Source organism: Chrysemys picta, chromosome 10 (genome assembly GCF_011386835.1).
Source record: "Chrysemys picta bellii isolate R12L10 chromosome 10, ASM1138683v2, whole genome shotgun sequence".
In the NCBI taxonomy this organism is placed as follows: domain Eukaryota; kingdom Metazoa; phylum Chordata; order Testudines; family Emydidae; genus Chrysemys; species Chrysemys picta.
This window is the reverse complement of record NC_088800.1, coordinates 65,576,550-65,600,397: the sequence shown is the minus strand read 5'-3', so window position 1 is coordinate 65,600,397 and position 23,848 is coordinate 65,576,550. Positions and strand designations below refer to the sequence as shown.

The 23,848-nt window shown below is 45.2% G+C and overlaps 1 protein-coding gene across 1 annotated transcript in view; it reads left to right on the top strand.

Moving 5' to 3' along the window:
* Window positions 1-23,848, top strand: part of LOC101945417 (uncharacterized) — a 185,677-nt gene that overhangs the window by 36,330 nt on the left and 125,499 nt on the right. Inside the window, exons 9-12 of the mRNA XM_042861623.2 lie at window positions 1,270-1,373; window positions 5,625-5,790; window positions 10,246-10,425; window positions 17,126-17,278. Coding sequence (XP_042717557.2) covers window positions 1,270-1,373; window positions 5,625-5,790; window positions 10,246-10,425; window positions 17,126-17,278 — 603 coding nt within the window. The remainder of the gene's footprint in view (window positions 1-1,269; window positions 1,374-5,624; window positions 5,791-10,245; window positions 10,426-17,125; window positions 17,279-23,848) is intronic.

The window sequence follows — 23,848 nt, the reverse complement described above, 5'->3', positions numbered from 1 at the left end:
GTAGGCAGAGGTGGGCAAACTACGGCCTGCAGGCCATATCAGGCCCACGGGACCATCCGCCTGGCCCTTGAGCTCCTGGCCGGGGAGACTAGCCCCCGACCTCTCCCCCGCAGCCTCAGCTCGCCGTGCCACTAGTGCTCTGGGAGGTGGGGCTGCGAGCTCCTGCCTGGCAACGTGGCAGCATGGCTGGCTCCGGCTGGGTGGCACAGCTGCCAGTCCTGGTGCTCTGAGCGGCATGGTAAGGGGGTAGGGAGCAGGGGGATTGGATAAGGGGCAGTGGGTCCTGTGGGGCAGTCAGGGGAGAGGGAGCAGGGGACGGTTGGATGGGGCGGAGGTTCTGCGGGGGCAGTCAGGGGGCGGGGAACAAGGGGGGTTGGATAGGCGTGGAGGTCCCGGGGGGTCTGTCAGGGGGCGGGGGTGTGGATAGGGGTCAGGGCAGTCAGGGGACAGGGAGCAGAGGGGTTGGATAGGGGGTGGGGTCCCGGGGGGGCAGTTAGGGGTGGGGGGTCTTGGGAGGGAATGGTCAGGGGACAAGGAGCAGGGGGTTTGGATGGTTTGGGAGCTCTGAGGGGGGCAGTCAGGGGGCGGGAAGTGGGAGGGGGTGGATAGAGGGGTGGATAGGGGGTGGGGGCCAGGCCGTTTGGGGAGGCACAGCCTTCCCTACCTGGCCCTCCATACCATTTCAGAACCCCAATGTGGCCCTCAGGCCAAAAAGTTTGCCCACCCCTGTGATAGGGACTGTGCAGACAGTTAGAGACAGTCTCTTTCCTGAAGAGATTACTATCTAAATAGAAAAGACAGACCAGAAGGAGAGGCAGAAACACAGAACAGGGGTGGCCAAAGATTACACTGCAGGCTCAGCGGTTGAGCAAGTCCTACTCTAGTGCACCTATCCACTGAACCATGCTTCCTCTATAACTATTATATAACTCAGGGGTCGGCAAGCTTTCAGAAGTGGTGTGCAGAGTCTTCATTTATTCACTCCAATTTAAGGTTTCGCATGCCAGTAATACATTTTAACGTTTTTAGAAGGTCTCTTTCTATATCTTTAATATATAATTAAACTATTGTTATATGTAAAGTAAATAAGGTTTTTAAAATGTTTAAGAAGCTTCATTTAACATTAAATTATAATGCAGAGGCCCCCAGACCAGTGGCCAGGACCCAGGAAGTGTGAGTGCCACTGAAAATCAGCTTGCATGCCGCCTTTGGCCCGCGTGCCATAGGTTGCCTACCCCTGATATAACCTGTACTGTCCTCTATTTCTAGACTGCAGACCTCTTCATGACTCTGGTGTTTGAGCTTCGAAGTCTCTCTGCTGATGCTTTAATAGGCCTTTGGCGTAGATCTTCGTTTAAATGCAGGGACAACTGGTAAGACCCCTTTAACAGTGAGCAGTTGTATTCTTTTATGGTAAAGAAATGTATTTCCTTTACCTTTATTTTGATCAGATCCTACACCAAAATAGTTGTTACGTTCTGCTCTGCTCTACTGTGGGTCTCTCATTTCAATGACAGAAAGATGATGTTCCCCTTCAAGCATGTAGCTCGATAACTTTCCAAGGTATGTATCAGTGTCTTCAAGCAATTCCAAGACCCACTTCCCACAAAGCCAGGTGATTTCTGTGACAGAATATAGTGATAAGTGCACAAGATTTGCATAGCTCTCCAAAAGAAAGGAATCTGCTGGCTCATATTTGAAATAAGTTTCTCAAACCGCCAGTGGCAAAGCCCTGCCTTGGGTTCACAGTTATGTGTTTTGAGATGTGCTTTGAGACAGGATCAACGGTCTTGTAGTTAAGATGCTGGATTGGGATTCAGGAGATCTGGATTCTGTGACCAGCTTTTCTACAGACTCACTGGACTCCTTGGTCAAGTCCCTTGATCTCTCTGGGCCTCAGTTCTCCATCTGTAAAACAGGGATAACAACGCTTCCTTTCTCCCATTTTTTGTGACTTGTCTGTTTAGACTGTAAGTGCTTCGGGGCAGGGAAGGTCTCTTACAATGTGTTTTTTGGAGTGACCTGAACAATGGGGGCCCCCATCTCTGTTGGGGCCTTTAGATGCCGCTGTAATATAAATGATAAACAAGGTAGTGTCTCCTATGCGTGGAACACTATACAGCCCCTGATTATATTTTGCCACCTAGCAGGTCTGATTCTCTTCTCTTCCAAGGCCAGAAGGGACCATTGTGATAATCTAAACTGACCTGTATAACAGGGGCCATAGAACTTCCTAGAGCAGATCTTTTAGAAAAACATCCAATCTTGATTTTAAAATGGTCAGTGATAGAGAATCCACCACGACCCTGGGTAAATTGTTCAATGGTTAATTACTCTCACTGTTAAAAATATATGGCTTATTTCCAGTCTGAATTTGTCTAGTGTCATCTTCCAGCCACTGGATCGTGTTCTACCTTTATCTGCCAGATTGCAGAGTCCATTATTAAATATTTATTTCCTAGGTGGGTACTTATAGACTAATCAAGTCATCCCTTAGCCTTCTCTTTGTTAAGCTAGATAGACTAACTCCTTGAGTCCATCACTATAAGGCATGTTTTCTAATCCTTTAATCATTCTCATGACTCTTCTCTTCATGCTCTCCAATATATTAACATCCTTCTTGAAGTGTAGACACCAAAACTGGATACAGTATTTCAGCAGCATTTTGCACCAGTGTCAAATACAGTATCAAATAATCTCTCTACTCCTACTCAAGATTCCCTTGTCATGCATCCCAGGATCGCATTAGCCCTTTTAGCCACAGCATCACACTTACGTTCAGCTGGGGGGGCTTACGTTCAGCTGATTATCCACCACTATCTGCAAATCTTCTTCAGAATCACTGCTTCCCAGGGTAGAGTTCCCCATCCTGTAAGCGTGGCCTCCATTCTTTGTTCCTAGATGAATACGTTTACACTTAGCTGTATTAAAACACATATTGTTTGCTTGCGCCCAGGTTACCAAGCGATCCAGTTCACTCTGAATCAGTGACCTCTGACCTCTTCATTATTTACTACTCCCCCAATTTTTGTGTCATATGCAAACTTGATCAGTATTAAACTGGTGTAACTCCACTGCCTCTAGTGGTGTTGATTCTGACTTACACCAGCGGAGTTTAAAAGAGGCTCAGGCCCACAGAGTCAAAGTCAGCACAGCTGTATGAATGTAAATGAAGGCAAGAATTTGGCCCAGAAGTCTATAGGGAATGGGTGTATACAAATGAATTAAATACACTAAATGAGTCCATTGAAAACAGTACAAATAGGATGGGAAGAGGGAGCACATAGAACAGGATTTCTGTTTCTGTTTCAAGGGTATTTTATGTGTATATTCTACAATTCCCAATTTTATGTGTTTTGGTATTTAATGCCAGTGCTGATAATAGAAGTGGCCACTGTTAATGGTATTAGTGTAAAGCCTTTTCCACTAGAAACACCCTGTCAGTGCTGGTCATTGATCCAGCACAGTGTTCAGTGTTGCCTTCTCTGTCCACTTTCTCGCGAAGAGAATTTTCCAGCCATTCCAGGAACAATACCAACGGGAAGCTCAGGTCATGCTTCCACCATCTGGATGTAAATCAAGATTTATGTTGTTAGGCACCGGTCATAATGGAAAAATATGGAAAATCCCACTGGGAACATTATGAACTTTCCAATGTGGAATGAATTAAAAGTGGCAGCTGCTCCTGATGTGCTTCATTAGAGAAACAAATCTTGATTGATGTTCATCAAAGCTGATGTGTTCAATTTGTTTTACATCCATCTGTAGTCTGTTCCCAGATTAACAGTGTCAATTGTGCAGGAAACGTGATTGGTGGAGTGGAGGATGGGCTATTTCTGTGTGTGTATGAGGATTTTCCTAGACACTGGGAGTCCAGCTATTTTTGTTCAGTTCTCTCTGTGTGGTGTGCTTCTAAAACATTGGCTCAGTCTTGACATTTTTGCATGACCAAACAAATCATTTTTGTTTCAATTTTTATGCGTCTTGTCCAGCTATTCCTCCTCAGTTAGTATAAATCAAACGATCTGGAAATTATTCATATGTGTTGGTTGGAATCAGGGCAAGGAGAATCCTACCTTGGTGAAACCTTGGACATTGTCAAATTATTATTGTTGTGGGCACATTAAAAGATTCTGAGGTTTGGTCTAGTTCAAGGTAATTACAAAACAGATGCTTAACCCAACATGATTAAACCTTTTGAGGCGGCAAAATTGGTCTGGAAGAGACCTTATATTAAAAAAAGGTTTTCTTATGAGATTTCTGCCACTTCCTCCCTTCAGTCCTACCAGAAATACCATGAGAATAGCAGAGGAAGGTGAAAAAGAAAAGTAATTTTAAAAGTGAACAGAACTTTTGGATTCTTTTTTTTTTTTTTTTTGCAAAAGTTTTGGTCTGTTCACTGATCCAAACCAGTTTACTGAACACTAAAATTATATCCTTCCTAATGGAATGTTCTTTCACCAACAATGCTGACTGCATGCACGAAGGTCAAAAATCCCTTTCTAGCCTTTCCAGAGCTGACTTAAAAAAACCCTCAACCAATGTCCACAAAAATGTGGTCGAAAATGCTTTCCCAGTTTTGATTGAAGAAACTTTTAGATGGAAATTATTTCCTTGATATAATCTAGAGTTGAGCCTCACTCACAATGTTTACCGCAAGGTCCAAACATCTCTGATATTGGGACTGGTTCAGATCTGAGGGTTTGGATCTTTGATAAGGCTAAGTCCTACACTATTGTGGTCAATTAGTTTGTCCCTCAACTTCAGTAAGAGTGGGATCAGGCCTATAATCTTGTTTTTCTTCCTCCTTCCAACAATGTGGGCTTTCCTAGTAAATACAAGTAAATATATTGAGAACTGCAAGCATAGAAACAGGCATTTAATGTGCTTTCAGGCCAAAATATTATCTAGCTTAGACTAAATTTTCTGTATAGCTGCTCTGGATTTGTAACAATGGTTCATGCTTCACTTGACACAAACTTGAAAAATTGGCATTAACTCTACATTAGTTATAAGAAAAACCCCAAATCACTTAATTTCTCTCATGCTGACAAATAGCTACATTATTCTTCAGAGAAAAATCACAACTGCAGGTCATCTTCTGCCCAAAGCAGTCTAAGGCTTTATCTACATGGGAAACTCCTACCAATTATACCAGTATAGCTACACTAGTATAGCTCCCTGTGTGGACATTCTTCTTCTGCTATACAAATGTCTTTTTTCAGTTTTCCCAAGTGACATAATTCTGAACCGCAGACTTAAATGACTAAGATTTGAGACATTTCAGTCTTTAGGTGCCCAATTTGAGACATCTTAGAGGAGTCCTTTCTTGAAAATCAAGTCCCTTGAGGAGACACAAAAACTTGGGATGCCCAGATTCACTAGTCACATTTGAAAATCTTAGCCTAGGAGGTACAGTGCTGCACCCATTTAAATACATGCCAAACCTCCCAGTGACTTTTGTAGGGTCAGGATATGCCCCTAAGGATATGCCCCTTAGTTTTTTAGTGGACTTTTATTTCCATTGAAGCAACCTCAGTCTCAGGAAGACAGTAGGCAAATATTCTTTGACTCTTAGGTACTTCAGTTCATGTAGATTTTGTCGTTTTTCTGTTGTGTTTCAGGCAGCCGCTAGTAGATGCTCTCCCATCGTGTGCTACAGAGGCCTGTGTTGTCCTGATGAAAGAAATTATTGTTGCAAAAGAAGTGGAGGAGGACAAAATGGAATCTTTCCTTTGGTCATTGTCATTCATTCCTGAACCCACCACAGGCATGATCGACTCTCTTGCTGTGAGCAGACCAGTTTTTCATTTTATCATTAAAACCAACTGGGGGGAGGGCTAGCTCAGTGGTTTGAGCATTGGCCTGTTAAACCCAGGGTTGTGAGTTCAATCCTTGAGGGGGCCACTTGGTCCTGCTAGTGAAGGAAGGGGGCTGGACTTGATGACCTTTCAGGGTCCCTTCCAGTTCTATGAGATAGGCATATATTATATTTATTCCTAGCCTTGGCATTTAGACTATTAGTCTCACTCCCACTCAGATTTACATGAAACTCTGCTTCTGGAGGTGATTTTAGTGATGTGTTCTGGGAGTGGACTGAAACTACCAGCTCATTTCATGTAAGACTCCAACAGAGGGTGCAAACAGCCTTTAGTTCCTGGGGTTTGATTTGAACCGGCAGCGTAGAGATAGAAGGGAAGATACTGAACTGGCCCCTCAAGGGTGCTCTCTGCAGGTCAAGGTAGAGGTTCAAAGGCAGGACGGTGTGAGGAAGCTGATACTATTACAGGTTCTGTTGTCCCTGTTTTTTGGATAGAGGCTTCATTCTCCAGTGCTGTTAATTCAGCACCTTTTTAGGAGTATTATAATTAACACCCACAGACATTCCAGGCCTACAGCTGCTTTTCAGATTTTGACTTGTTAGTTGATTATATGTGCTGAGTATTCACATTTTTATAGTGTGGTTTTCCCCTAAGGTAATATGTAATGCAGTCCCTTTGTGGATTATGATGTACACCATGCATTTCAGCTCAGAATGGCATTTGTCACCTTTCATGTGTCATTTTCCAAGATTTGGAGGAAAGGATACAGGGAATTTTACATACACCCTAAAGGGCTTTACTGCTCTATGGTTTTTACTTTTGCACAGTGCCCTCTTCTTTGGGCTTCACTTTCTGCAGGACGCTATTATTGAAACTGCTGTAAATGGGCTTTTTTTAGTGATGGGAGGGCCTCAAAGGATTTGGTTCAGTTGTGTGCTTCTCTGAAGAAGTAACCAAATTTCCTGGGTATGCAAAATTGAGCTCAGGATTGAGCTAAAAATTGAGCAAACTGGCAATGTGTTAGCAAGATTCCAAGTACTTCTTACATCTGTGCAGACTGGAATGAGCAACCTGGCTTGTAATATTTCTACTCTGGGATCATGAATAGAGGTGGGTGGGTGTTTGTAAAAAGGAGAGAGAGTTATTGCAGCATACTGGGCAATTCTCACTTAGTTTCCTCTGCCTCAGCAACATTACTCGTGATTTGTTTTTTTTTAGTGATTGGAAAACAAGGTAATAATAAGACTGCTGGATAAAATACATAGTAGACCAAATTCTGACCAAGGTACAAAATGTCCCAAACTTATCTGTGGAAAAATGGCCATTGTTCCACAGCCCCTGCAGTGAACAGGGGACCAGGCATAGGAAGGGAAGCAATGGGACATGTTATACCTTTAGCATTTCTTGCTAGTTGACATTTTTTTCTGACTCATTTAGTCAGTACACAAAAGTCCCATTGGACTTATTCCAGTTTTCAGCTATAATGAATCCCAAATACTCTGGTGAGAAAGCAACATCAAGGCCAGATGGAGCATGTGGAGGCAGACAAGAAAAGCTTGCACGGATCCTTCTGCCCACAGCCAGCATCAGACCAAAGTGTAGAAATTACAGGCTGCTCCTGATTGGGGTACCCTAGAATCTGGCTCCATGTGTGTGTGTTGTATCTCATAGCCATTGAAGGGAGGAAGGAGGGAAATTCTATTTCTTGCCTTTAATGGAGTGGGGAAACGTAATGGTTCAGAAGGCAACGGCCCTGACTTATAGCAGAATCTTCTTGCTGGGTTTAAGCAGGGAGATTGTGACTTTCTGACTTATCTGTGCCCAGTGAGTGAGCACTTGGGCCTGGTACATTCTTCCTGAGGTTGTCCTGTTCCATTTCAGGTGGGGATAGCTTAATAGCTACTTCTGTAGCTTACTGTGTTTGAAAAGCCTGAGATCACTTTGAGGGAAAGTCAGCAATTGCAAATTATTTTTAAACAGAATAAAATAACTGCATGGGTCTATTTGGCTTGGCAGCAAAGGGCCCACTGATTGGTCAGACTCATGAAGAATCATTCTCACAACTTGCTGTTCCCTATCAAACAATTACAGGCCAGGATAATAAAGCGCCGGCTGCCAGAGCTTTGAAGGCTTTCCAGAATTCCTAGTTGAGATAATTCATATCCAGCTCATTTAGTCTTCTGGGTCATCACTTAAATTACGGGATTTTCAACAAAACCATGTTTACTTCAGGGTGTATGGAAATATGGGGTTTGACTACAGCTTTATTGGACAAATAGAAACATATTTTGTGCCTTGGACCCACTTAGCTTCCAGTGCTCCTCTTCTCCAAAATGCCTGTAGTTGAGAAATGTTTACAATTCATGGCAAGTTTGTGTACTGGGAAAGAATCTGCTAATGATTATGGAATGCAAACAGTTCAGAGTAGGTTCCCATATAAACACATGGGCTCTGTTCCTGAAAACACGTGTGTCTCTTTACTCATGCAAGTGCTCATAATGAAATTTATTGTATGGTATGTTAAAATATTGACTGATGTGTATAAAATGAACAGCTCTGGTAGATGCACATACATTCATTACACACTGGCCTCATAAGGAGATGAGGCTGAATTTGTTTGTGTCGTTAGAATGCTAGGACTATAACTTTCTATGCAAAGTCTCCCTCCCTCCCTCCCTCAGCTATAGCTTTTTTCAGTCTTTTGCTTCCTCTGGCCCTTCTCCCTGCTCTTCTCCCTCCAGATGCATTTCCTGTTCCATTTCTTCTTCCTCTGTCCACCCTCTCCAGCTGCTCTTTCTCTCCTTTCCTCCCAGGATTCTTAACAGCTGCTCTCAGTGTGTTGGTTGGATCTGGGTTTGCAATGTTGCTACTTTTAACTTTCTATTTAGAAAGCTAAATTGGGAGAGGTTTGAAAAGTTCTTGGCTGATCTTTTATTACAGAAAGAGCAATCAGAAACTGCCTGATTGCCAGTGAGTGCAGCAGAGACCTGCTACTAGAGGGCACTTTTTAAAATTGTCTGTGCTGAACTGCAAACGCCAGTTGTTTTCTAGGAGAAAAATAACATACCATTCTGTCAGGCATTAATCTATATGTATTCACATCTAGGGGCCCTGTTACAATTTTGTATATACAAACACCAACCATTTATTTATCATATTTATTTATAACTGCTTTTACAAGAAAGAACAAAAGTAGGGTCTACACGAGAGTGCTCATGGTGTCTCTCTCTCCTACAGAGCTGGCTGCATCTAAAAAACAAACAGCAGCTGCCAAAGTGGCAGGAAGAGAAAATGTCAGTAGGGGGGTGCTGTAAAAAGAAAACAAGTCACAACAGATGCAAACTGTGCATAACCATAGGCCCAATCTTGCAATCCTTTTGGCCTCAACTAGTCCTGGTCCCACTGAATTCAATAGAATTACTGGAGTAGTGGTTTTCAGGATTAAGCCCTGTAAGATATATGGGTCACACTTTATATTTAGGTTCCTTTTATAAAAGGCTAATAAATGATTTATAGGTGTTGTAAGCATATTACAGACATAATTAGCATGCGCTTATATAACTATCTATAATACACTAACATGTGTTTTAGGTTCTTTGTTTATTTATTATTTGTATTATTGTAGCACCTAGTCCTAGACCAGAACCCCCATTGTGGTAGGTGCTGCTGGTTATAAACAACCTGTTGGACACAATAACAAACTAATAAATGGTTAATAAATTGTTATAGTCTTGTATTATCTTTTATAAGCTATTTATCAATGGAAACTTAATATAAAATGTGACTCGTGAAATACTGCACTATTGCTATACCTCAATAAAAGTGTAGGTGATAATGTTATAGCCAATCTAAATTACATTCTCACTGCACTGGTATCCTTAATTTAAAGCACTCCCCTGTTGAGAGTGCTGGACAATGGCCACTTGTATTAATCTCCTCCATGCACTGTACAGCACCTTTGCATCAAAAGCTTCTATTTGCTACAGCTTAATCTTGACTTGGAGAGCCCATTGCTATGGGGACAGGCAGTATATTTTGCAACATAAACAATGTGAGTGTTCTAAGCACTGGGAGTGTCTTGGAATGCATTTCACTATAGAATGGCCTTGAGTCCTCTCAAGGATCATACTAATTCAGTCTTCACTTAAGCATATGAGAGTGGTCGATTTTTCTCCATATCATCTGGGGTTTTCCTCTGAGTCTCCCCAGCATGTTTTTTTATTAAAACCTTTCAAAGACACAATAGTCAGTATTTGAAAATGGGGGTTATTTTCTGTGGCTTCATAAGAGCGTATAAGGATGAATTAATTAATGTTTGTAAATCTCTGTGAAGATGTACATGCCATCAGAGTGCTCGGGGTATTATAATAAATATGAGGCTTACAGTTTTTAAGCCGCCTGTCATTCTTGTCTTGATTTACAGCCTTTGCTGCAGTCACCAGGAGCAAGTCAGAGTGTCTTCTTAGGAATAACTGCTTTGGTGCATCACTTTTGTTCAGCTAACAGCGCCTGTGACCGTTTGCCTGCAGTACAGATGGTGACAAGTATTCTGGAAGGATACTTGGGAGGAAACTGCACCTTGCAAGAATCAGGACTCAGCCAGGTAACAGTCATTTAGACAAGTGTGGAGTAAGCCCGAAGACAAGTTTCAAACAGCCATCCCTCCCTTTTTCTCCCTTTAGACACAATCAGAATAAGAACCTGTACGATGAAAATGACATGCAATGGAGTCTGGCGTGAAAATATGGATACCTTTTGAATCTACAAGCAAATGTTATTTTACTCATTTCAACTATATTCTTTGGTAGTACATATGGCCAAAAGAGGCTTGTTGGACAGAAAAGAGTTGCTTTCATGGGTATTCGTGGGTATTCAGACAACAAAGCCTTTTAGAAAATTGTCTAAAAAGGCACAAGTGTGTTGGATCTTTTTTAATCCTTTCTACAGATTTTAAAATTTTATTTGTAACATATTATTTTAAAAGCTGTTGGATATAAAATGAAAAACCTTTTTAAAACTACAGATAACACTAGAAATAATTTACCTGTCCCTTCTTTTAATTGGCTTCATGCAGTTACTGGTAGCTGTAACATCATAGGATGATGCACTCTGGGGAGTCACAGCATGACTGGAGTTGACTGGCATGATGTTGAAGGACTTGCCAAGGAAAGGGGAAATGATATTGTGTTCATTGATTGTGTGTGATTTCTCTGTTGGACTGGATTCTTCATTTTAACTGCACTTCACCTTTAAAGAAATATCTTCCTTCTGTTTCACCATCCTCCTAAGCAGTTGGCTCCTTCCTTCTCACCCTTAGAGACCACAGTGACAGTGTACCAGATAGTTAGTAAGTGTAGCAGGACCCCAACTGCTATGCTAGCCAAGGTATTTTGCACCTTCCAGAATTTAAGGTCCCAATGTGCAAAGCACACTTGGTTTTAGTTATTTTTTTCATATCATCTGAGCACTCTGTCACTCTCAGTTCTGTTACAGCAGTTATTTAAACACCAGGTTTTATTTTATGGGAATTTCAATTGAGCTTTTAAGATAAAAATGTCATTCCTGAACTTTTTTGACTGCTCCTGTGGGCAATAGAATCGTAGAAGGCAGATGGAAAGACAGGCAGGAAAAATCTGTTGTATGAGGTTATAGAGTCCATTTTCCTAGGGAGGGGCAGAATTGCTCCCTACTGTGTACCTTCTAGTGCTGTGCCTAGTCTGGTTTTAAATAACTCGGGCAATAGGGCTTCCACCATTTCCCTTGGGGGACTATTCCATAGTCTAATAGCTCTCACCATTAGGAACTATTTCCTGAGAGTAAGCCAGACTTCTCTTAATCTCTTCAACATGCATTTCTGACTAAAGCTGGGTTTCTTTTAAAAGGCCGTTCAGATAATGGAAGGGCTTTTTCCTTAATGTTACATGCATGAGCTTGTCATGAAAATAATAATTTACATTTACAGTCCTGAAGCATCCCAAAGGACTGTACAGAATCTGGCCAAGATGTTCAAACACAAAGCAAGGCACCTAAATAAAAGTGGCTTGATTTTTGAGACCCACTGAAATGCAGCCACCTCAGGAGAGGCAGGCCAGGCACCAGCTGAGCAACAATATGGCGCAATGGGTGCAGGGGAGAGGATATTTTTGGCTTAGGACAATTCTACTAAAATGGCCACGTCATCTTTAATATCCATGCACGATCGAAAGAATCTCATGTCTCAAGCCTCATCATAAGCATCCTACATTAAATAGGGTCTGAGTCTCCTTTAGCTCACACAGTTACAGCAGTTTCTGACACATTTTAACTCTGCAATTAGTCCTGAACTACACCGGTGTGTGTGTGTGTGTGTGTATATACAGCACGGTTTAGCTAAGAACAATGCAAGGTGGGTCAGCCTATGAGGAGTTGAACTTATGGGTATAGGGAGTCTAGGAATAGAGCTTGCTATTGAAAAGTCGTCATTTTCCAACAGTTACTATGTCCATTGGTTTCTGAAATTCCTCCGGTTTCCCCTATACTTAATATAGGAAATGACCGTGGTAACATTATGGTAAATGACTTAATCAACCATGGCATTCAGAACCCCAAACCTTTACCACTAAGCATTTTACCCTGCAGCGTTTTGATCTATAGATAATCAAACTGAGACATAGCTTTCATATATTTGAAAATCGTCCCCCTCCCCCACTTGTTGCATTGTCTGTGCCTTCACACTGAAATTAATATGCACTGTATCTTTTGGATACTTTTGCAGCGTCACAGTTCCAAACCAAATTTCATTTAAAAAGTGCTATATTGTTTATAGAAGAGCAAACTATGGGTATGTACGGTCTTGTCTACACCAGGAAGGGTTTGCCAATTGACCTATAGTGGCAAACCCTCTAAGGGCATGGCTACACTTGCGAGTTAGAGTGCATTAAAGCAGCCTCGTGCGCTCTAACTCACAACGCGTCCACACTGGCAAGGCACGTAGAGCGCCCGGATTCCGTGGCTAGAGCGCTCCTGGTACTCCACCTCGGTGAGTGGAATAACGTTTGATGCACCCCCGCTGGAGCACCGCAGCGCCAGTGTGGATGCCCTGGTTTGTTAATGCGCTCTGATTTGCCTCCAGAAGTGTCCCACAATGCCTGTTCTAGCCACTCTGGTCATCACTTTGAACTCTATTGCCCTGCGCTCAGGTGACCAACCATCAGACCCGCCTTTAAATTCGCTGGGAATTTTGAAAATCCCCTTCCTGTTTGCTCAGCAAGGCATGGAGTGCTCTCAGCGAATCTTTCCAGGTGACCATGCCTCCATGCGCCAGGCAATCCCCAGTATGGAGCAATGGCGAGGTGCTGGATCTCATCAGTGTTTGGGGGGAGGAAGCTGTCCAGTCCCAGCTGCGCTCCAGCCATAGGCATTACGATACCTTTGGGCAGATATCAAGGGACATGATGGAAAGGGGCCATGACCGGGACACACTGCAATGCAGGGTTAAAGTGAAGGAACTGCGGGATGTCTACTGGAAAGCCCGCAAGGCAAGCCGCCACTCTGGTGCTGCCCCTGTGACCTGCTGTTTCAAAGAGCTGGACGCGATACTTGGGGGTGACCCCACCTCCACTCCGAGGACCACCATGGACACTTCAGAGCCCAGTTCAGCAAGGCAGGAGGAGGAGGAGGAAAGCGGGAGCGAGGGTGTTGAGGAAGAGGAAGACACCCCGACATCCCTAGATGCTTGCAGCCAGGAGCAGTTCTCAGGTCAGGAGGAAGATAGCCAGTCATGGCAGCTGGTGCTTGGGGAAGGACAAACACCAGAGGAGGTGCCCGGTAAGCGGCTTTTATTTTGGGAAGGAAGTTATTCGGTGCAGGCTCTTGGGGCAAGGAGGGTTAAGGCTGCATGCATGCCTAGATGCGGAATAGGGCGTTGATGTGCTCTCACATTGCGGTAATCAGCTTCAGTGATCTCTTCAAAGGTCTCATCCAGAACTTGGGCAATACGCTTGCGCAGGTTCCTTGGGAGAGCTACTGTGGTCCTTGTCTCAGTCAGGCTAACATGTCCGCGCCACTGTGCTGTGAGGGGTGGGGGACCATTGCTGCACACAGGCAAGCTGCATATGGGCTATGGCAGAAGCTGCATTGTAGTAGAAGACCCTCCCTTGCTTTCCAGGTCACCCTCAGCAGGGAGATATCTTCCATGACGAACTCCTGTGGAAAATGTGGGGACCGTGTTCAGTATAGGAACTCCCTGCAGCTGTTGGCTCTCCCCAAGGCACAGAAACCCAGAGGACAGTACGGCCATGAAACCATCAGTCCCCCTTGACTCACTATTTTGGGGCTCCCATGGGTTATGTCCGCTCGCTTTGCTATTATGTAGACTGTGCTTGCCCTTAAGTACGGGGGAATCATTGCTCTGTCTGGTGTTGCATTTTGCCTTTACAGATGCAACCTTGAGATCTCAGCCGTCCATGTTATCACCGTCCAAGAGGCTGCAAAGAATCAGGAAGAGGCCACGTAGAAGCAAAGAAGTCATGCTGCATGAAGTAATGCAGCAGTCCCTTAACGAGAATCTAAAAGGGGTGAAGGGAGAGTGAAAGGAGGAGGAGGATCTACCAGTAGAATGAAGAGTGCTGGCACAAAAGCGTGGTGTTCCGGCAGCAACGCACGGATTGGCTGATAAGCATCATGGAGCGCCAAGCGGACTCAATCCAGGCACTCGTAGCCATGCAGGCAGAGCACTACCATACCTGCCCTCCTCTTCCCCCCCCCACCCGCAGCTCTTGTCCCAAAACTCTTTCCCTTGTGCCACCATATCACCTCCAACCCACTTTCCATCACCATGCAGTATAGCCATCCTGAAGTGCAGCACTCATTGCACAGCACTCCAGAGAGGAACGCTGAGTATGATAACAGGACATATGCAAATCTGTGATTGTACTGTTCCCCACCCCATCCCCTTGCCCTTTCTGTTTCCCAAGCAGTTGTGTTTCTTTTCAATAAATGGATTTTTTCCTTTGAAAACATTCTTTATTATTGCATTAAGTAAAAGATACCTTAGCCCAGGAAAGCAACAGGCACTGCAAGTCAGCGTAGCAAACACAGATTCCTTCTAACATTGGAACCACTGCACTTCACTCCTGTGCAGGACACCAAATATTACAGGTGGCTTTCAGCCTCAAATTGCTCCCTCGAGGCATCCCTAATCCTTGAAGCCCTGTGCTGAGCCCCTCTAATAGCCCTGCTCTCTGGCTGTTCAAATTCAGCCTTCAGGTGTTGAACCTCCGAGTTCCATGCCTGAGTGAATCTTTCACCCTTCCCTTCACAAATGTTATGGAGGGTCCAGCATGCGGATATAACCGCAGGGATGCTGTCATCGGCCAGATCCAGCTTCCCATACAGAGATCGCCAGTGGCCCTTTAAACGGCCAAAAGCACACTCCATGGTCATTCTGCACTGGCTCAGCCTGTTGTTGAACCGCTCCTTGCTGCTGTCAAGGCTCCCTGTGTAGGGTTTCATGAGCCACAGCATTAAAGGGTAAGCGGGGTCTCCAAGGATCACAATGGGCATTTCAACTTCCCCTACAGTGATCTTCTGGTCCAGGAAGAAAGTTCCTGCTTGCAGCTTCCTGAACAGGCCAGTGTTCCAAAAGATGCATGCGTCATGCAGTTTTCCGGACCTGCCTGCGTTAATGTAAATGAAACTCCCAAGGTGATCCACAAGCGCCTGGAAAACCATAGAGAAATACCCCTTCCGAGTAACGTACTCGGAGGCTAGGTGGGCTGGTGCCAGAATTGGAATATGCGTCCCATCTATCGCTCCTCCGTGGTTAGGGAAACCCATTTGTGCAAAGCCAGCTACAATGTCATGCACGTTACCCAGAGTCACGGTTCTTCTGAGCAGGACATGATTAATGGCCCTGCAAACTTGCATCAACACGATTCCAACGGTTGACTTTCCCACTCCAAACTGGTTAGCGACTGATCGGTAGCTGTCTGGAGTTGCCAGCTTCCAGACTGCAATAGCCACCTGCTTCTCCACCGTCAGGGCAGCTCTCAATCTCGTGTCCTTGCGCCGCAGGATAGGGGTGAGCGCCATCCCATGAGAGTGGCTTTTCTCATCTGAAAGTTCTGCAGCCACTGCTCATCAGCCCAGACTTTCAGGACGATGTGATTCCACCACTCAGTGTTTGTTTCCTGAGCCCAAAAGCGGCGTTCCATGGTGGTGAGCATGTCCGTGAATGCCACAAGCAATCTCGTATGCGTGTCGTATGCGTTACTCGAGTCGATATTGTCGGAGTCTTCACTGTCAGTTTGGCTCTTAAGGAGTAACTCGACTGCCAAACGTGATGTGCTAGCGAGGCTCATCAGCATATTCCTCAGCAGTTCGGACTCCATTCCCGCAGACCGAAAGGGAAGACAGAGCGCGCAGTACAAAAAATGTTGAAAGATGGCACCAAATGTGGACAGAAGCCCAGGGATGCAAACTGAAGCATCATGGAGCGTTGGGTCAGGACACAGAATGCCCCTCACCCCTGGAACCCTTCCCACGAGCCTCATTGCCAGAATGGGAAGAGGTGCTCTGTGGGATAGCTGCCCATAATGCACCGCTCCCAATGCCGCTGCAAGTGCCTCAAATGTGGCCATGCCAGTGTGCTTGGAGCTGTCATTGTGGACAATTTCAGCGCTTTCCCTACAGCGCTTTCTGAAGGCTGGTTTAACTCAAAGCGCTCTACATCTGCAAGTGTAGCCATGCCCTTAGGGGAGCTGTACTTTATACTAGTTCCCTGAATGAAATAAGTGATATAAGCATATGGACTCTTTTGCCAGTGTAACTACATTAGCTTTTGCTGGCACATTGCACTTAGGGGTGCACATTTTTTACATTCCGAACTGACGTAGCTATGCCAGCAAATCTTTTGAGTTGTGACCTAGCCTGACACCCTGGCAGATAGGCAGATATTCTGCTATCACCTTCTTTGATCTAAACAATTGATTCCAGGCGATCTCCAAGGACACTCTCAGTATTTGCTGTTCTGAAATTTTGCAAGAACACGGCAATGATACAGGAGTGTCTGAAATGATATCTTTGCATCCTGTGTCCAAGCAGTTTTTCTCCGCAGTTCATTCTAAAGATCTGTTCATGTTTGTGGTTCATGATTGAGAATTCCCCATGCGGCAATAAAATGGTGAGCAAAGATCTGTTTTAGGCAGACTATTTTGAAAGAAAATGTGATAATATAAAAGTAATAAACTATCTTGTGCAGGTGATGGGATGGTTTTAGCAGCAATGACCTCAGTTTCCCATTTTGCCTTGCTTTGTATTTTCAGCTGCAGCTAGTGTTAAAAGCAATTGGCAATGCAGGGCTGGCAGCAACATCTCTAACACCTATCCTGAGTTCTTGTGCATCCCTGAGAAGCAACCCCACTGAAATCCGCCTGGCTGCCATACAGGCCTTCAGACGCATTCCCTGTGCTGCCAATGTAAGTAATGTGTTCAGTGGTTGATGATTTACTGGTGCTGTATTGGAATCTGTGCTGTGTGAAATCAGGGTCACCAATTGGGGAGGCAGGGGAGGGCGGGAGTCCCCTTCTTCCCCCCCCCCCCCCCCGAGTTTCATACAGGTATACAAGCTCCCAGGTGAAGCTCACACAGCATTAGTGTGAGTTCTGCAGAGGAGAGGTGCCCCTGGGGCAGGGAGTCAGTATTTTGTTTACAAACAGAGGCAGAGTGATTAAGATAAGAAAGGGCTGGTGATTAAATTAAGGATATGAAAGTTTAGTCTGTAAAAGAGGAATCCCTCCTTGGAGGGGGGAGAGGTAGGAGGGGTTGTTTTAGAGAGAAGGGCGGGGAGGAGAGAGAGTCAGAAAAAATACAGCAAAGCACTGAGCCAAGGTTGCATTCAGAAAAGGGGGAGATTTGGAGGCGTAGGTGAAAAGAAGGGGTCAAACCCAGGGAAGGGCTACCAGTGTATAGAGAAGTTCCCACTCTACCTGTGATACTTATGTGGCCCCATCACCATAGTATCTGAGGCTGCATCTCACAATGTCTAACCTATTTCTCCTCCCAGCCCCTCTGTGAGGTAGAGCAGTGCTGTTATCCCCATTGTACAGATGGGGCAGTGAGGCACACAGAGACTAAGAGCCAGATTTCCAAAGGTATTTAGGCACCTAGTGAGATTTTCAAATGCACTTAGAAGGTTGGTGCTTTGTAAACCCCACTAGATATCTAGCTGCATCTTTAGGGTGCCTAAAAATCTTTGAAATTCTGTCCTTAAAGCACTGGCCTGGGGTCAAACAGGAAGTCCATGGGGGGAGTAGAACCTAGGTCTTTCAGGACTAGCTCCCTATCCAGCAGATGAGACCAGTCTCTCTCGTGCTCTCTCTCTCTCCCTCCCCGCATATGCTGTAAAAAAAAGAGGACTCTGATAGATGGGAGCAAAACCAAGGCGGCCGATTCTCTGAGACTCCAGCAAACGGTCAGAAGGTTGGGATAAATGTTGTGGTTGACAGCATGTCAAGAGAGTCAGATGAGAGGAGATCACTTAATTCCCAAGGGGTGGCAAGTTCTGCCCCATGCTGGGTTGTACAGCAATTAGGGTGACCAGATCACAAGAGTGAACAGATTGGGCGAGCGGGGGGGGGGGGGGGGGGGGATGACAGACACAGGTGCACAGAGCCATGAGAGGGGGCCTTAGGAAGCTGCGAGAGGGGGCCCTAGGAAGCTACCAAATGCAAAATTTTACCTGAATATCGGGACAATGGTGTCCCGATTGTACATTAAACAGATGTATGTTGCCAGGTGCAATCCCTGCTTGCTAATGTGGGTAAGTGGACTGAGCAGCAGCCTAGCAGTGCTCAGCCCCAGCCTGCCCTGCGTAGAATCAGCATGTGCAGAGGCAGGTGCCTCCTTTCCTTGGCTCTGCCATGAGCAAGGTGGATCGGTCTGCACACACCCTGCTGGGGAGGAGGATGCAGCCTCTGAAACTTACCTCAGGGACCTGCCAGCTGCTTCCTGGGAGCCACCTCAAGTAAGCACTGCCGGGAGTGGTGCTACAGCTACATAGCTGCAGCTCTGCTGCTGCAGCACCATAGTGTAGACACTTTCTACATCAATGGAAGAGGGCTTTCCATCACTCGAGTAAACCACCTCCCAGTGTGGTGGCAGCTAGGTTACTGGAAGAATTCTTCTGTCGACCTAGCCGTGTCTACACCAGGGTCTAGGTTGGCTTAATTACAGCGCTATGTGGTGTGAAAAATTCACACCTCTAAGAGATCTAAGTCCAACTAAATTTTAAATGTAGACCAGGGCTATGCCAGAGAAAAGAACATAAGAATGACCAAACTGGGTCAGACCAAAGGTCCATCTAGCCCAGTATCCTGTCTTCCAACAGTGGCCAATGCCAGGTTCTTCAGAGGGAATGAATAGAACAGGTAATCATCAAGTGATCCATCCCCTTTTGCCCATTCCCAGCTTCTGGCAAACAGAGTCTAGAGACACCATCCCTGCCCATCCTGGCTAATAGCCATTGATGGACCTATCCTGCATGAATTTATCTAGTTCTTTTTTGAACCCTGTTATAGTCTTGACCTTCACAACATCCTCTGGCAAAGAGTTCCACAGGTTGACTGTGCATTGTGTGCATCAGGATAGTTTGCCATTGTGCCTTTAATACTGTTTCCTTGAGAAACCCTCAACTCTCCTGAACTCCTACTTCTCTTAAGATTTCCTCCCATCCCATTTTCTTCCCTACAAATTCTGAGTTTGTTGAAGTCTGCTTTTTTTGAAGTGCACTGTCCTTATTCTGCTGGTCTCATTCTTTCCTTTCTTTAGTCTTCACCTTCACAACATCCTATAGCAAAGAGTTCCACAGATTGATTGTGTGAAGAAATACTTCCTTTTGTTTGTTTTAAACCTGCTGCCTATTAATTTAATTTGGTGACCTCTAGTTCTAAAAACAGACAGAATAGCTAGTCCTTTCGCCACTAAAGCCTACAGTGACTTTCTGGAAGGCTCAGGCTTATGGCCCACTTAGGATATTATAGTGACTAAAGCCTAGGGGCAGAGTGCTTAGTACCATGAGTGGGTCCACTGACTTTCAGTGGGACTACTCACATGAGTAAAGTTACTCACATGTGCATTTACAGGGTCAGGCCTTCAACTATTACCAGTAACTGAACACAAGTTTGTCCAATTAACAGCTTTGCTTAAGACCAGATTGCAACTTGCCCTTGTGGGGGGATGCTGGTGGAGGCACACAACCTTTCCCCAATGAAGCCCTGCCAATGGCCAGCCATAGTCACTGCATTTGAGGGACCACGGAGACTGATCCCTCTGTGCACACCCCAGGAAGATAAATCTCCTCAAAGGAAGAGAAGAAGGAGGACTAGAGCAGGCTAAGCACAGGACTAGGGGTAGCAGGCTTATCTGGAAGTTCACAGTTGGATTGTGTCACCCCATGGTGAAATCCCTTGCTGAGCTCCCATAGGGGTGTTTCAGCTCTATGTATCTACTCAGGACTGAGTTATAAAGGCACAATCTAGCCCTTCATAGCCAAGTATTGTAAATTAATAGATTACATATCTGTTGCCCTTTCATCAATCTGAGCAACATTTCATTCAATGAGAAGAGTGACATGGCGCCTGTAGAAATCATTATTGGAGAGTGTGTTGTTAAAAAAAGAGGTGGCAGTTACTTCAGTGCACTGCGCTACTACAATCTTGTTTAGAAGAATATTACATTAATGACAGACAATGAAAGTATGGAGAGACACAGATTAGGATGAAACATAAAAGAGAGACGAGGGTGCAGTGGTTAAGGTGCTAGCACAGGACTTGGGAGACCCAGCTTCCCTGCTCCATCACAGACCTTGGGTAAGCCACTTAAGGCTCAGATCCTCAAAGGTAAATAAGCACCTAACTACCATTGATTTTAATGGGAGTTAAGCGCCTACATACCTTTGAGGATCTGGGCCTTAGGGAACTGATGCACAGAGAGGCGATCTGTAAAATGGGGATATTAGCACTTCCCTGCCTCAGAGGGGAGTTGTGAGGATAAATATGTTAAAGATTGTGGAGAAAGTCCAGAGAAGAGCAAAAAAACAGTGTGTAAATTATGGGCCATCTCCAGGCGTCATTATATGCATGGAACACCTATTGAATTCAATGAAAATGCTGCATGTGAATTTACCCCTTAATATAAAGATAAACCCAAATCTGTTGCAGTGCAGACAGGGAGAAAGGCAAGTGGCTTGGTGCTGGTCTCCCCTCCCCGAGCCCGCCCTGCTCCCTTCTCTGCAGCTTCGCCCCGAACCCTCCCTGGGAGTCCCCCCTTTGGCCGCCAGGTTTCACACCTGCTTGGCCAGGAGCCCCCACAGAGGGACCTGCTGGGGGCCAGGTGAGTCCCAGCAGTGCTTACCTGCTGGAGCGGCTCCCAGGAAGCATCCAGCAAGCAGGTCCCTGCCTCTGGTTCCTAGGGTCGCGTCGCTCGCGTGGGTCGGGGCGGGTTGGGTTGAGGGGAGTGTGGGGGGGACTCTCTGCCCACTGCCCGCTGCCGGTGTCTACAAGCCCTGCTTCGCTGCAGTGCGCAGTGGAGTGGAGACCTTTTTGCCGCCTCTGTGTGCCTGGGGCAGGGCTGCACTCTGCGGGCTCCTGCCGGCCAGCGGGCTGGTACTGCTGTGCCGGCGCTGCCCCAGGGCCCAGGAGGAAGAGGTGAGTGGCGCCGGCGGCGCCAGCTTGCCGCGGTCCCCCCAATGTCGGGACAAGGTGCGTCCCAACCAATGTAAGGTTGGGACGTGGGACAAGTCCCCTAAAATCGGGACGTCTGGTCACCCTAACAGCAATGGCTGCTGTGTAATTTTACATGTTAACTGGAAACCATTTTGTTCAGTCATTTTTTGTTCTGAGTTTGAGAAAAGGAAGGAATGAGAAAGTGCTATATGAGTATCAGATGTGTTTATGCCTCAAATTCTTAGGGTTTCAGCTGTATTCAGGCCAATTGCAGAACAAAGAACAGAAACTGCATCCACAGAGTCCATAAAGTCAACGATTATTGGCATGATTTGCATTATTCACTGTGCACCATCTGTGTGCTCAGCACTATTGAGAATATGCCAGAAAATCCAGTCCCTAAGCCAGTGCATATAAGCGGTGTAACTCTGGATAAAGATGGCTCAGATATTTAGGTGTGAAGTGTATAGTTATTGACCACACATGTTATCACATGTTCACGGTGATGTTTATATCTATGAATGGAGGAACTGATGGCAATAGAAGTTTTACTAGATTAAGGACGAGAAGCTTTGACCCTCCAACCTTCTTTCTAGAGGAAGAGCTGCCCAGAGCTCCCGTGCCTGTTTATTTTCCTTTCCTGCCTGCAGTGGCCGTGATATTCCTCAGAAGTCTGAGTTCTTTTCTCAACTTTAAAATATAGAATTTTCTTGGTGTTTGGCTTTAAATATTCTCCTGTGAGAACTGAAACACAACACTACAGTGATTGAGTTGAAGAGCCTTCTGGAAAGTAACTAGCCTTTAAACAGAAGTAAAAGCTGTATTGCCAACTCTCATGATTTTGGAGTACTTGTGGCACCTTAGAAACTAACAAATTTATTTGGGCATAAGCTTTTGTGGGCTAAAATCCACTTCATCAGATGCATACAGTGGAAAATAGAGTAGGCAGATATATATATACACACAGAGAACATGAAAAAATGGGTGTTGCCATACTAATTACTCCTCGTTCTTTTTGCTGATACAGACTAACACAGCTACCACTCTGAAACCTCTCATGATTTTGTCATGAGTCTCATGATAATTGTTTTCCTTAAAGCCCCAGCTCCTAGAGTCAAGTGGATATGTGATTATTTCAGCCTTCATTCTTAAAGAAAAAGAAGTTCTAGTCCCTGTGGTTGTGCAGAAAGCTTCAAAAGCAGGCTCTAAAAGCAGAAGGCAAATAAAAAGAACCCCAAATCTGTTATTTTTAAATAATCTCATGATTTAAAAACCAATCTCATGATTTTTGGTGAGCCTGATTCATGGTTTTTGAACATTTGAGATTGGCAACACTCAGGGCCGGTGCAAGGAAGTTTCGCGCCCTAGGCGAAACTTCCACCTTGAGCCCCCCTCCAGCCCTGAGGCAGCTCCCCGCCCCCCTCCGCCCTGAGGTGCCCCCCCCCCCATGGCAGCTCCCCGCCCCGGGGAGCCGTGCGGCCGCTCCCCACCCCAGCTCACCTCTGCTCCGCCTCCTCCCCGAGCACGCCGCCCCCACTCTAATTCTTCTCCCCTCCCAGGCTTGTGGCGCCAAACAGCTGATTGGCGCTGCAAGCCTGGGAGGCAGGAGAAGTGGAGCGGCGACCGTGCTCAGGAACACTGTAAAAAAAAATTGGGGGCACCGCTTTTTGGCGCCCCCAAATCTTGGCGCCCTAGGCAACCGCCTACTTTGCCTTAATGGTAGCACCGGCCCTGGCAACACTGTGAAAATGACTTGAAAGTGTCACTCCTGTTTCACTCCTGTTTAAAGTTAGTTTCTAGTCTATTATCTGTAGTGAGGTAACACCTCTAAAGCCCCAGGCAGGTACAATATAAACTCATGGGGCCTTGCCCTAGTAGGGGATGTTTCCAAAGTTAAATGATCTATTCCAGGCTTGATGAACTTCAAAAAAGTGATAGAAAGTAATCTAGATTTTTCTATAATTGTTTCAATTGTTGTATTCAAGAGTTAGTAACAAAGAATATACATTAAAATGTTAAACCTAACCACTGTCCCTTAAGTGACTTGATACATGATGTGAGAACATGTTAGTATTAGAGCTGAGTGGGTCTAATATTTATTTAATCCTTTTTTTATATATAGGAATTAGATACAGTGCCCTATCAGCTAATTTCTAAGTTATTATCTGAAAAAAAAAAAACCAAAATCCTAGAGTTTTCCGGTGCCTAAGTAGCTCTTGGAATCATGGTTAAAGTTGTCCCCCTCCCCCAAAATCTAAAATGGTGCCCCTGTGTGAAATAATTCTGGAGTGTGCAAACAAATAAGAACCGAGTATAAAAGCATCT